The following is a 14,715-nucleotide window of genomic DNA, read 5'->3' on the forward strand; positions in this document are numbered from 1 at the left end:
ACTCCTTAAAAATGCACAATGAAGTATTTCTGTAAAGGGTTTCTAAACCTGTTAGTCATAGTGACCGTATCTTCTGTTCCATTTAGTTTAGGACTTCTGATACCATCCTAAACACTCTCAAGATTGGAGGGGAAGAATGGGTTATTCTCACAAAATAAAAACAAACAGCTGATTCTTGGCTCTCTTATAGCCTGAGGATGACAGCATAGCCAGACATTAACACAGGATTACACAGTATCTCTATTAAAATGACAATCCACGTAACTTAGAGCCAAATATGGAACCACAATATCAATGCATAAGAGAAGAAAATCATTCTTTGATACCCCTGTTCTATGTTTATGTCTGAAGAAATTTTGGGGAGGAATCTAAAGAGTAAATTCTATTTTTTAAATCACATTTTTTTTTTAATAATGAAGTACAAAAACAGGTTGACTATAGCAAATGGGAATGTTTGGTTAGTGAAATTTATTGGATCTGAGAGGAATATATATGTTTAAAAATCTCTTTGGGGTGTTGTTTTTATTTTTTTTTAATCTAGAACTTGAAGAATCCAGGCAGAAATGCCCACCCTGTTGGTATAAATTTTCCAACATATTCTTAATCTGGGACTGTTCGCCATATTGGTTAAAAGTGAAACATATTGTCAACCTGGTTGTTATGGACCCTTTTGTTGACCTGGCCATCACCATCTGTATTGTCTTAAATACTCTCTTCATGGCCATGGAGCACTATCCCATGACAGACCATTTCAATAATGTGCTTACAGTAGGAAACTTGGTAAGCATATTGGAAGGTAAATGTGTTCAGTCTTCAAATTTTCTGCTTGAGAAACTGTTTGCATTTAATGTCTTATAGCAGTCTTACCACCACCCTTTCTACTTCCTTGCTTTCAAAAGATGGGAATTATATCTAGCTGGCTATACCCTACTCTTTGCCAAAAATAGCCCTTAACAGCCCTTAAGATCCAAGCTGAAACTGAGAAAGACAGCAATATAAAAAAAGGCTCACATTACTACTTGAAAAAGTCAATACTGATATTTATAAGTAATACAAGGCACAGAAGCCGTTCATAGTTTAAGGACACACTTTTTGAAATGATGTTATCACAGTTTCCCTACATATAGAAGGCTAAAATAAAATTACAGATCTTTTTATCTTGCTTAGCCATTCATCTTCACTATAAGCCACAACTTATTTAAGAATTCACAAATGGCTCCAGCTTTTCTACTTCCAAGATCTAGGTAGGGCCTGTATTATTTAATCCATCTAGTCTAGATCAAGGCCATAAAATAATAAAAAAACATCCAGTACATTTTGTGCATTATACTATTAACAAGGCCATTTTTGGCGAAGGTTTCCACCTAATTCTTTCTCTTCTGAGCTTAAAAAAAAAAGTTGTTAAAGTATTTGTTGTCTCAATTTAGGAATATTAGCTTTCATTTGCTGAAATAAAGGTCTCTAAAATAATGTATTCATTTTTCATAATATTTGTTTTGAGGTTTAAAGTTTTTGATGTTAGAAAGAAAAATATGTAAAGCATCCTGAATTATAGTGTTCCTATTTTTAAAGTTCTAGTATTTACTGTTGAAGTAATTTTTTCATGTGCATAATAAATAATGATAATAATGCACATATTATAATATAGGTATGCATGCAAAATAACTGTCTGAGTAGAGGGAAATGGGAATAAGCTTAGAGATAAAACTGTTTATGGGAAAAATCTTGTCAGTACCTGTGCTGTATGAAGTCTGGAGGAAAATGCAGTTGATGTAATGGAAAGAACACTGATTAAAAATAGATTTGCTCTCAAATCCTAGTTTTTCTAACTTTCTAGTTGATGTTGGGCAAGCCACTGAACCCATCTGAAGACATGTTTCTTAATTGGTAAAGTAAGAGTTATAATACTCACATTATGTGTTTAACAGTGTTTCCTTTGAGGATAAAATTAAATAACATATATGAGAGCTTTTTAACAACAATTAATTATTGTGCAAATGTAAGCAAGTAATAGAATAATTACTAGTGTAAACATTTTGTTCTAGGAGCAAATATTATGGCATGCTACTTTATCATTATCTGATGGAATTAGAGTAACTTTGTTTTGATCTTAGGTTTTCACTGGGATCTTTACAGCAGAAATGTTTCTGAAAATTATTGCCATGGATCCTTACTATTATTTCCAAGAAGGCTGGAATATCTTTGATGGTTTTATTGTAACGCTTAGCCTGGTAGAACTTGGCCTGGCCAACGTGGAAGGATTATCAGTTCTCCGTTCATTCCGTTTGGTAAAATACAAAACAGTACAAAGACAAACACCTTTCCACCAATCAGGGTTCTTGCATCATAGATTTTACCACACACCATTAACATTTTAAGTTTTTTGTGTAACATTTGCATTGTTAAAAACAGTCCCTAAGTGGACAAAAATATTCCCACATATTTAGGAAAAAGCTTTATTGCAAAAATCCTGGTCATATAAAGTTGAAAATGTTACTCAATTACCATTCCAACTAATTATTGTTTCTAGAGGTGACTGCAGTTAATATTTTTGCATCTAAGAAAATATTTTAATGAAAATGTATTTTAGTAGTACTTTGAAAATATAAACACCCTTTTATATTGGTGAATAACAATCAGATAAGGATGTGCATGTAGAAACCATTTCTAATTGTATCTCTGGAAAATATTCTCCTTCCCAAAATCAGAGGAGAGAAATCAGAAGTAATTATTTACTTAGTCCACTGATTCACATATATGTGCATGCAAATAGGGAAAGAATTATGAAGTCATGGGAAGTATTCCAAGTTCTTAAAGGCAGGTGCATCTAGCTATGTCAGTTCAAAAGAGGAGCATTATGAATAATAAACACTTTATGAATAGCAGGGCTCTATGTGCTCTTACTTTGCCTGCTATTGACAAATGAGTATCTTTGAGCAGAAATCATTGGGATCAAATATTAATATTAGTGTCAGTCCAGGTATGCCTTACATCCACCTTTACAAAACAAATGAGGGACAGTATGTCCCCAAGTAATAATTAAAAATTCACTCTCAGGGAAAATTATCTACATAAAACATGGAAGGATCAGATTCTTCCTGGGTGGGAGGGAGGGGTCCAAAAATTAGCCATGAGACTGGCCATGGTCAAGGATAGGACAGATGGTGTAAGAGAGTTTTTTTGTTGTTGTTCTTTTCTTTTTTTTTTTTTTAAGATAAGAAGCTCCATACAGGAAGACCTTTGCTTCTTGTTTGGTGAAGTGAAACATTTGCTCACAGCTCTCTGTTCCTGATAGATTAGAAATATGTCTTGGAGTAAAGCCAAGCACTGACACAAAGACATCCAGACAGCCTGCTCCTCACATCTTTTGCTTAGGAGGGTGGTGCTATGACAGTGTAATGGCACAGGTCATTCCTAATTGGTTACGGTCCAAAGGCAGATGGATTTAAAAGTCTGGAAAGTGTAAGAATGCAAGGTGGCTCTTACCTATTTCCCCAATCAAGATTGGAAGTTTTGCAATCAGTAGTGGCCCAGGACATCCACTAACTCTCTTAAAAAATGTCTTTTGTTATATACTTCAATATCTTTCTTATTAAGTTATTATTGATATAACACTGTATTTCAGGTTTACAACATATGATGCAATGTTTGTATATAGTGCAAAATGATCACCACAATAAGCTCAGTTAACATCCACCACCATTATAACATCTGTAGAGCAAAGGTTGTTAGAGATTCAATTTTAATTATTTCTTGGTAAACCTCACATGTAATGCTTTCAAGGATTGATCATAATAACATATAATTTTTTTACTTTCCAGCTCCGAGTTTTCAAGTTGGCAAAATCTTGGCCAACATTAAATATGCTAATAAAGATCATCGGCAATTCAGTGGGGGCTCTGGGAAACCTAACCTTGGTGTTAGCCATCATCGTCTTCATTTTTGCCGTGGTTGGCATGCAGCTCTTTGGTAAAAGTTACAAAGATTGTGTCTGCAAGATCAACAGTGAGTGTAAGCTCCCACGCTGGCACATGAATGACTTCTTCCACTCCTTCCTGATTGTGTTCCGGGTGCTGTGTGGAGAGTGGATAGAGACCATGTGGGACTGCATGGAGGTCGCCGGTCAAGCCATGTGCCTTACTGTCTTCATGATGGTCATGGTCATTGGAAACTTGGTGGTATGTACCCATTTAAGATATGAGTTTCAGAAATGGATTAAGAGCACAATGAAATGACGACCATTTTGTCTAAAACAAAATTATCATTATTAATTTCAAAAGGCTCTTACCTTGGATACACTTATAATCTTACTTTGGCAACACAACCAGTGACCCTACAATGTTTATTCTCAACCATTTTCCCAGTCATTTCATCACACTTACTATGTGAGCTCCTATGGAGTATAATATTAAAGACAGGTTTAGAAGGATATGTTGGGAACGTTTTAAAAATGCAGATCCAAGGAAGGGAAAAGTCTGAAAAAAAAATAAATTTAGAGAAAACCCAAACTTACTTGCCAGTATAGGACTAAAAAGTGGTACTTCCCATTGTTCCTAGCTATTTCAACTTTTCTTTGCCCATTCATTGTTGATAGTATTCAGTCACTCTATGTCATAAGGCAGATGCATGAACCAACCTGGGTTAGTCAATCCTTACATCAAAACAGAGGTTGGCTAAGGATTCCTAACCCACATGGAGTAACTAATCCGTCCTCTCTTTTAGGTTTGGTACCTTACTGTTACCATATAAAAATATATCATACACTCCAAAAGATACATACATTAATACGCCAGTCTCATGGAAATATTAGTGATTGTTTATAAATAGTTGTCCTGATTAGTCAACAGTGGGGTATGAGAAAAATAGTAGATCAAGAACATATATGTTGATGCCTATGTTAAGTCCATAATTCTCATTCTGGATTATAATGATTTTCTTTTTTTTTTTTTTTTAATTTTAATTTTATTTTATTTTTAAACTTTACATAACTGTATTAGTTTTGCCAAATATCAAAATGAATCCGCCACAGGTATACATGTGTTCCCCATCCTGAACCCTCCTCCCTCCTCCCTCCCCATTCCATCCCTCTGGGTCGTCCCAGTGCACCAGCCCCAAGCATCCAGTATCGTGCATCAAACCTGGACTGGCAACTCGTTTCATACATGATATTTTACATGTTTCAATACCATTCTCTCAAATCTTCCCACCCTCTCCCTCTCTCACAGAGTCCATAAGACTATACATCAGTTCTATATACATATACATATGTTCTATACATCAGTGTCTCTTTTGCTGTCTCGTACACAGGGTTATTGTTACCATCTTTCTAAATGATTTTCTTTAATTAATATCCAATTTAATATCTTTTTATCAAAAAAAAAACTATTATATGCAATTAAATGCATAGTTTTAAAAACTAAGGAATTTTAAGTTTAGAACTCTGATATAGAGCCCACATAGATTTATTTCTTATAATCACATAATTCTAAGTTTAGTAAAACCTTAGGTCAGATCATTTGGTGTCCTCATTTAATAAGTAAAGGAACTAGAGACCAATGGAAATCATATCTTTCCCTTTGGATGAATTGTGGCATAGCTGTTAAGCCAGATCACAAATTTAGATCTCTGAACTTCTAGTCACTATGTTGTGGTGTTTTTTTCACCTCATTGTTAGAACTTATAGTTTCCTCAACAAGGAATAAGTGATCTCAAACTGCTCTTCTTCACATTGGGGTGAAATTATAATGATGTTTGTGTTATTTTTAAGGTCCTGAACCTCTTTTTGGCCTTGCTTCTGAGCTCATTTAGTGCAGACAACCTTGCGGCCACTGATGATGATAATGAAATGAACAATCTCCAAATTGCTGTGGATAGGATGCACAAAGGAATAGCTTATGTGAAGAGAAAAATATATGAATTTATTCAGCAGTCCTTTGTTAGAAAACAAAAGATTTTAGATGAAATTAAACCACTTGATGATCTAAACAACAGGAAAGACAATTGTATGTCCAATCATACAACAGAGATTGGGAAAGACCTTGACTATCTTAAAGACGTAAATGGAACCACAAGTGGGATAGGAACCGGCAGCAGTGTTGAAAAGTACATTATCGATGAAAGTGATTACATGTCCTTCATAAACAATCCCAGTCTTACTGTGACTGTACCAATTGCTGTAGGAGAATCTGACTTTGAAAATTTAAACACAGAGGACTTCAGTAGTGAATCAGATCTGGAAGAAAGCAAAGAGGTAAGATTTTATAGATATGGTTGGGTATAAATGTATATGTATATACATGTATTATATTGCCTGTATTTATGATTATATATTCTCCATGTAGGATATTTTTGCCATAATATAAAATATTATTTCATTAAAGAACCAAAGATTTAAGCTCAGTGAGATGATTAATAAGTTAAAGAATAATATATGTGTATGTTTCTCATCCTAATAGTATACGTTTTCTCATCCTAAGTAATGGGTGTTTTTTAGATGATGAATGAATGAATGATCCAGGGAATGAACAAGCATCATTGGATTTAATCCTTGTAATAACCTCAGAAAGATTTGTTGTTATTCTAACCTGTCAGATAAGAAAATTAGCTTAGGAAATTTAAGCCCATATTATAATGAGGAGGTATAGCTGAGAATTGAACTTACAGTCATTATAAGCTGTATATCTTACACTGCATTGCACTAATTCACATACATGGAAGAGAATTTAACAACAAGAAATAGTCTATGTTATTCCATTAAGGTGACTCAAATGGTAAAGAATCTGCCTGCAATGCAGGAGACGCAGGTTCGATCCCTTGGTTAGGAATATTCCCTGCCCACTCCTGTATTCTTTCCTGGAGAATTCCATGGTCAGAGGAGCCTGGTGGGCTACAGTCCTTGGGGTTGCAAAGAGCTGGACATGACTGAGCAACTAACACTTTGTTCTGAACTTCATGTTAACCTTCCAGGCTGCCATAGCAATGCTCCACACACCGGGTGGCTGAAACAATAAAAATGTATTTTCTCACATTTCTGGAGAGTGGAAAGGGCAAGGTCAAGGTGCTAGGAGGGTCAGGGTCTGGGGAGAGCTCTCTCTCTGTGTTGCAGACAGCTGCCTTCTCACTGTGTCTTCACATGGTCCGTCCTCAGCATGTGGGTGTGAGCTCTGGTCTCTCTTCTTATAAGAGCACCATTCCTGTTGGATTAGAGGTTGGATCAAGACCTCACTTAACCTTTATCACTACTTCACAAGCCCTGTCTCCAAATAGAGTCACACTGGGAGTTACGGCTTCAAAATACTAATTTTGAGGGAACACAATTCAGTCCATAGCAACTGACTTAGAAATATTAATCTGAAATTTTAATGGATTTAAAAGATAATTCCAAAGAAACATAAAACAAAACACCTTCACTTCCCATTTATTGTGTGGAAGTCTCAAAAATGGTAAGATGGCTTAGGTTACATAGTCCAAATTTTTAAAAAATTCATTTACACAATTTATTTTTAAAACAGGTTCACAGAAAAATTGAGAGGAAGACAGCAAAATTTCCACATACTCCAATTTGTTTTATTTGTTGAAGCTACATTGATGTGTCATTATCACCCAAAGTCTATAGCTTACATTTGGATTCATTCTTGGTATTATCCATTTTATAGTCAGTTCAGTCATTCAGTCATGTCCAATTCTTTGCAACCCCATGGACTGCAGCAGGCCAGGCTTCCCTGTCCATCACCAACTCTCAGAAATTGCTGAAACTCATGCCCATGGAGTCGGTGATATGCAATCCAGCCATCTTATTCTCAGTCATGCCCTTCTCCTCCTGCCCTCAATCTTTCCTGGCATCAGGATCTTTTCAAATGAATCAGTTCTTCACATTCGGTGGCCAAAGTATTGGAGTTTCAACTTCAGCATCAGTCCTTCCAATGAATATTCAGGACTGATTTCCTTTAGGATTGACTGGTTGGATCTCCTTGCAGTCCAAGGGACTCTCAAGAGTCTTTCCCCACACCACAGTTCAAAAGCATCAGTTCTTCAATGCTCAGCCTTCTTTATAGTCCAACTCTCACATCCATACATGACTACTGGAAAAACCATAGCTTTGATTAGACAGACCTTTGTTGGCAAAGTAATGTCTCTGCTTTTTAATATGCTATCTAGGTTGGTCATAGCTTTTCTTCCAAGCAGCAAGCATCTTTTAATTTCATGGCTGCGTTCACCGTCTGCATTTATTTTGGAAGTCAAGAAAATAAAGTCTGTCACTGTTTCCATTGTTTCCCCATCTATTTGCCGTGAAGTGATGGGACCAGATGCCATGATCTTTGTTTTTTGAATGTTGAGTTTTAAGCCAGCTTTTTCACTCTCCTCTTTTGCACAAATGTCTGAAGGCATTTATTGTCTGTTATTGAATCACACAGAGCAGTTTCTATGGGTCTAAAAATCCTCTGTACTCTATTCATCCCTCTGTACTAACCTCTGGCACTGATCTGTAACTGTTTCTGCCCTTTTCAGAATGTCATATACTTGGAGTCATATAATATGTAGGCTTTTCAGACTGGCTTCCTTTACTTAGTAATCTGCTTTTAAGACTCTTCCATGTCTTTTCAAGGCTTGATAGTTCACTTCTTTTAGTGCTAAGTACTATTTTGTTGTCTGGATGTTTATTTATCTGTTCACTTACTGAAGGACATCTTGGTTTTTCCAAATTTTAGCTATTATGAATAAAGCTACTATAAACAGAGTCATGTACAGGCTTTTGTGTGGACATAAGATTTCAACTCATTTGGTTAAATACCAAGAGTGGCAATTGCTGGTGGTATGCTAAGTGTAAGTTTTATTTTGTAAGAATTTACAACCTGGTTTCAAAATGGCTGTACGGTTATTCATAGCCACTAGCAATGAAGGAGAGCTCCTGTTACCCCACAGCATTTGCTGCTGTCAGTGTTCAGGATTTTGGCCATTCTAGTAGATGTGTTGTTGTTCAGTCGCTCAGTTGCATCCAACTCTTTGTGACCCCATGGACTGCAGCACACCAGGCTTCCCTGTCCTTCACCATCTCCCAGAGTTTGCTCAAACTCATGTCCATTGAGTCACTGATGCTCAATAGATGTGTAGTGGTACCACATTGGTTTTCTTTATTTATTTTTCTTGAAGGATAATTACAATATTGTGCAGATTTCTGCTATATAACAACATGAATCAGCTATAGGTATACATATGTCTCCTCCCTTTAAACCTCCCTTCCCGACCCATCCCACTCCTCTAGGTTGTCAGAGCCTTGGTTTGAACTCCCAAGTCATATAGCAAATTCCCACTCACCATCTATTTTACATATTGGCTCAGACGGTAAAGCGTCTGTCTACAATGCGGGAGACCCAGGTTCGATCCCTGGGTTGGGAAGATCCCCTGGAGAAGGAAATGGCAATCCACTCCAGTACTATTGCCTGGAAAATCCCATGGACAGAGGAGCCTGGTAGGCTACAGTCCATGGGGCCTCAAAGAGTCGGACACGACTGAGCAACTTCACTTTCACTTTCAGTGTATATATTTCCATGCTGCTTTCCCCATTCGTCTCACCCTCTCCTTCCCCTCTCCCTGTGTCCACAAGTCTGTTCTCTATGTCTGCATCCCCATTGCTCCCCTGCAATGGGTTCACCAGTACCAGATTTCTAGATACCATATAAATATACAATATCTGTTTTTTCTCTTTCTGACTTACTTCACTCTGTAGGCTGTAGGTTCATCCACCTCATTAGAACTGAATCAAATGCATTCCTTTTTATGACTATTATTCCAGTGTATATATGTACCACAGCTTCCATTGTATATATGTACCATTACTTTGCCAACAAAGGTCCGTCTAGTCAAAGCTATGGTTTTTCCAGTACTCATGTATAGATGAGAAAGTTAGACTACAAAGAAAGCTGAGTGCCGAAGAATTAATGCTTTTGAACTGTGGTGTTGGAGAAGACTCTTGAGAGTCCCTTGAACAACAAAGAGAGTCAACCAGCCCATCCTAAAGGAAATCAGTCCTGAATATTCATTGGAAGGACTGATGCTGAAGCTGAAACTCCAATACTTTGGCCACCTGATGTGAAGAACTGACTCACTGGAAAAGACCCTGATGCTGGGAAAGATTGAAGGTGGGAGGAGAAGGGGACAACAGAGGATGAAATGGTTGGATGGTATCACTGACTCAATGGACATGACTTTGAGTAAACTCCGGGAATTGATGATAGACAAGGATGCCTGGAGTGCTGCAGTTCATGGGGGTCTCAAAGAGTCGGACTTGACTGAGCAACTGAACTAAACTGACTGACCACAGCTTCTTTATCCATTCATATGTTGATAGACATCTCAGTTGCTTCCATGTCCTAACTACTGTGAATAGTCCTGCATTGAACATTGTTTTTTAATTTACATTTTATGAATACATATGATGTGGAGGATCTTTTCATATGCTGCTTTGTCATCTGTTTGTGTTCTTTGATGAGGTATCTGTTGAGAGCTTTGACCTGTTCTTTTTTTTTTTTTTAATCAAGTTGTTTTCTTGTTATTGACTTTTGAGAATTTTTTGTGCATTGTGAATAACAGTCCTTTACCAGCTTCATTTTTGCAAAGGTTTTCTCCTAATCTATGGCTTATCTTCTCACTCTCTTGATGATGCCTTTCACAGAGCAGATATTTTTCATTTTAATGAAGTCTAGTTTATCAGTTCTCTTTTTCATGGATTGTGCCTTGACAGATTTCTGAAATCTGGGCAAAATCGCTGAGACAATGCGAAAGACAAATAAAATCATATCTCCCCAATTAAAAAGTAATTCCTTTGGCAATGGATTGTGTTTTATATAATTTTAATCCTCCAAAGCACCTAGTACAATGTTGTATACATAATAAGGGCTCAATATCTTTTTGAGTTTAGGTTGATTTGTATGGATACTAAAGTTAGAGTGTGTTGGTCTTAACTCTATTATGGGCAATAACTGATTGTATATTATCCAATTTCCTAGTTATAATATGAGTATATCTGTCCTGTAATGCTTATAGGAATCTTATGAGAATCTAAAAGCTGTTCAGAAGTTAAAAGGACTCAAAAACAAAAGGTAGTGATGGTGCAATTACTACCCTAACTCTGCTTAAATAAATACTTTTAAAATCAATTGAGTTATTAAACTTATGTATCTTTGGAATAAAAACAACATATTAGTAGCATAGTTAGGGGAAAGTAGCCTTATTTTAGCAATGAGTGCATGCCAGAATGAAGTAAAACTGTCATTTGAGTCTTTGTAATTCAGATCATGTTAATAACATGTCATTTGTTGTTTGCTCACCATAGACAAAGCACTGTTTATAGGGCTTTACACATAGCATTATCTCATTCAGTCTTCACACCATGAGATAGATACTATTATTCTAATCTTACAAATAAGAAAATTGAACACAAAGAGTTTAAGTAACTTGCCAAGGTCATACAACTAGTAAAGATTGATCCTGGCCTAGAATCCAGGAAGTGAGCTACAGTTTATATTTTGAACCATTACCTTAAATTTCCTTAACAATGTCTAAAAGTATACTATCTCTGGTTTCTCTTTGAATTGAATAATACTGTTTACTGACAAACTAATAAGTGTTCACTATAGAGTTGGTATTGAATACCAAGCCCTTGTCACCTGGCACAGGTTAATGATATAGCCAGGAGAATCTGAATCTCCATCAGTCCTGAAGAGTCCTCTTCCTCCTTTGCTGGCCTATAATTTAGATTGATCTGCTTCTCATACCACACTAATCTGTAGAGATCTGCTAATTACAGAGCTCTTATTTTCCCAAATTATGGGTACTCAAAGTTGTGCTTTAGGAATATACCTTTCTGCATTTAATCCCACCTGCAAGAATCCTCCAAATAATTAGGAAGCACTTCTGTGGTTGCATTGTTAGTTTATGAAGCCTTTGAGAATAGAGAAAACACCAACCATGTCTTACTCACCTTAAGTCCGCAGCATATACATAATGTTTATTAAATGAATGACTAAATGAGTAGTGAACAGTTCATTGATCCCAAGGAACAAGTAGACCCCACTTGTCCTCCCAGTGATAAATATTTCCTTACTGTTTTGCTGATATTTCCTCATTTAATACTTTTATCTTTATTATGCATGATATAAGTTGAAGAACACACGATCATTTTCAATCTGTTACATACTGCTGAATATCAGCAATTTAAATTTGTGCTACCACATAAAGGTCTACAGGGAATGCCTTATGTGGACAATAATCAGTTTTCAGATGTGTCTAAGAACAAGGATTAAGCTCATTTCATTTAACATAATATGCCCCACATTTATCCTAGTCTCTAGCATACAGTAAGTATCCAGTAAATGCATGTTAAATAAAGAAATAAGAATAGGAAGTCTTTGGTTAATCTTGAATCAAATGGATATATACCAAGACTTCTGCAAATATCCAAATTTATGAACACCATGATAACATAACTTTCCCCGGTAGAAAAATAGCAGACAATATATCTGGAGATATTAAGAATCTACTGGAATTTAGGTATATATGCCTCCAGCTTTTTTGTGTAGACCATCTCTTTACCTCATGCTCTTTACAGCAGGAATTGCCTCCATCTTATTAGTTTGACATACTTTAAAGCAGAATTCAGAGTATGTGTTGCTGTATGTTCAGTTGTTGAGTCATGCCCAACTCCTTACGAACCCATGGAAGGTAGCCTTCCAGGCTCCTCTTGCCCATGAAAATTTTCAGGCAAGAATACTGGAGTGGGTTGCTATTTTCCTCCTTCTGGGGATCTTCCCACCCAGGGATTAAACCTGTCTCTTGCTTCTCCTGCTTCGGCAGGCAGATTCTTCACCACTAGCGCCACCTAGGAAGCCCAATTCAAAGTATATTAGAATGATGTTTCTTCACCTTAATCCCTACATAAGGCAAATGTTTGACTAACAAAAGATTTCACAATTAATAAGAAAATTTTATATGTATTGAATATGAATAATCAACTGAAGACTTTCATTACAACATAAATCTTGATGAAGAAATCATCTGAGTTTAGGGATGATAAGGAAATTAGAATTAGTATTTGATTTTTCCATAGCTTCCCTATGGAAATTCTAAATCTCAGTACAGAATCTGTTCCTTTGATACTGTTGCTTTGCTGAAAGTTTTTAATAGAAGTCACTTTAATTTTTAATATGTTTAGTGTACACTAGAAATATTTACTAATGTACAATGTACACAATGAAATATTAATACTGATATTTTTGATGTTGAGCATCTCAACTATGTTTGATTTAAGCTATATATCTTAAATATATATGTTAATATGAATACATATAATAACAGTAAAATTCTCACCTTTAAAATAGTATATGCCAACTTTTAAAATATTTTTTCAATATAAAAAATACATGTATTATACACATATTCTGTATCCTTTTGACCCTTAAATTCCAGATTTATTTTTAAAATATTTTATCATATTATAAATTGAAATTCTATTACACCCTACAAATAAGCTCCCTGTAACAAACCAAGTCTAAAATAACAACATAAACATCCTAAGATGAGTCAGAGAACAATAACCAAAAAAAATGTGATCACTTACTCAAAGAAATATTGTGGAGAGTACTATTTGCTTTGCTTTGTTTTGCTTCACCCTCAAGGTCAAAATCATTTGCTATAGTACAAAATATTTTTTAAAAAGCAAGAAATGTTGCATAAATCCACTGAGGAGGAAAAATGCTCTTCCCATCAGGATTGTAGTTATTAAGTGGTTATTGAATGCCCTTGTGTACAAGGCAAAGTGGATGCTTCAGATGCAATGTAGTTCTTTCATTCTCTCTGTTCACTTACTGTCATCCTGCCAAACATACATGGACAATAAGTCAGTATAGAATTGAGCCATTGAGAGTTACATGTGAAAAAATATTTTTAAATGAACTAGCCCAACTGGAAATGAGTAAATTAAAGGTCAATTAGAAGGCAATGGCACCCCACTCCAGTACTCTTGCCTGGAAAATCCCATGGATGGAGGAGCCTGGTAGGCTGCAGTCCATGGGGTCGCTAAGAGTCGGACACGACTGAGCGACTTCCCTTTCACTTTTCACTTTCCTGCATTGGAGAAGGAAATGGCAACCCACTCCAGTGTTCTTGCCTGGAGAATCCCAGGGACGGGGGAGCCTGGTGGGCTTCTGTCTATGGGGTCGCACAGAGTCGGACAGGACTGAAGCGACTTAGCAGCAGCAGCAGCAGCAATGGCTTCATAAACATAAAACTCAGTGCTTAAAATAGACTATTAATTCCCAAGACCATGAGAACCAATTGCTTTATTATGTGAATGATGAATTTCAAAATAAAAGTGAACTTCAATGTAAGAACAAAAAAGGAAAAATTAATTGTTTTATTGGTTTTTAAATCAATACAAGTACTTATTTGAAAATTTTATTTTTGTTGTTATCCAACTTATTTAGTAGTTTATCTGAATTCGTATCTCATGTTTATCTGAATTAATATCTCAGCTCTAAAAATCTTTTCCTTCCCTTTTTGAGTAATAGTGTTTTTACTCCAACCAAATAAAGGATTCAGAACCATATTATCTTTGATTTCAACAATGATAAATATAAAAATACACTGAAAAAGTATAATGGTTGTTAAGAGTTTTAATACTATTCTTTTGGTCTGTGGTGAATCAAAGAAAAATAAGGA

The 14,715-nt window shown here is 35.9% G+C and overlaps 1 protein-coding gene across 4 annotated transcripts in view; it reads left to right on the plus strand.

Moving 5' to 3' along the window:
* The window catches only part of LOC129646355 (sodium channel protein type 1 subunit alpha), a 219,152-nt gene that overhangs the window by 170,940 nt on the left and 33,497 nt on the right, over positions 1-14,715 (plus strand). For all 4 annotated transcript variants that reach the window (XM_055572374.1, XM_055572375.1, XM_055572376.1 and 1 more), the window contains 4 exons: positions 542-780; positions 2,115-2,288; positions 3,822-4,178; positions 5,768-6,250. In XM_055572374.1, the coding sequence (XP_055428349.1) occupies positions 542-780; positions 2,115-2,288; positions 3,822-4,178; positions 5,768-6,250 (1,253 nt within the window). The remainder of the gene's footprint in view (positions 1-541; positions 781-2,114; positions 2,289-3,821; positions 4,179-5,767; positions 6,251-14,715) is intronic.

Source organism: Bubalus kerabau, chromosome 3 (assembly GCF_029407905.1).
Source record: "Bubalus kerabau isolate K-KA32 ecotype Philippines breed swamp buffalo chromosome 3, PCC_UOA_SB_1v2, whole genome shotgun sequence".
Classification (NCBI taxonomy): domain Eukaryota; kingdom Metazoa; phylum Chordata; class Mammalia; order Artiodactyla; family Bovidae; genus Bubalus; species Bubalus kerabau.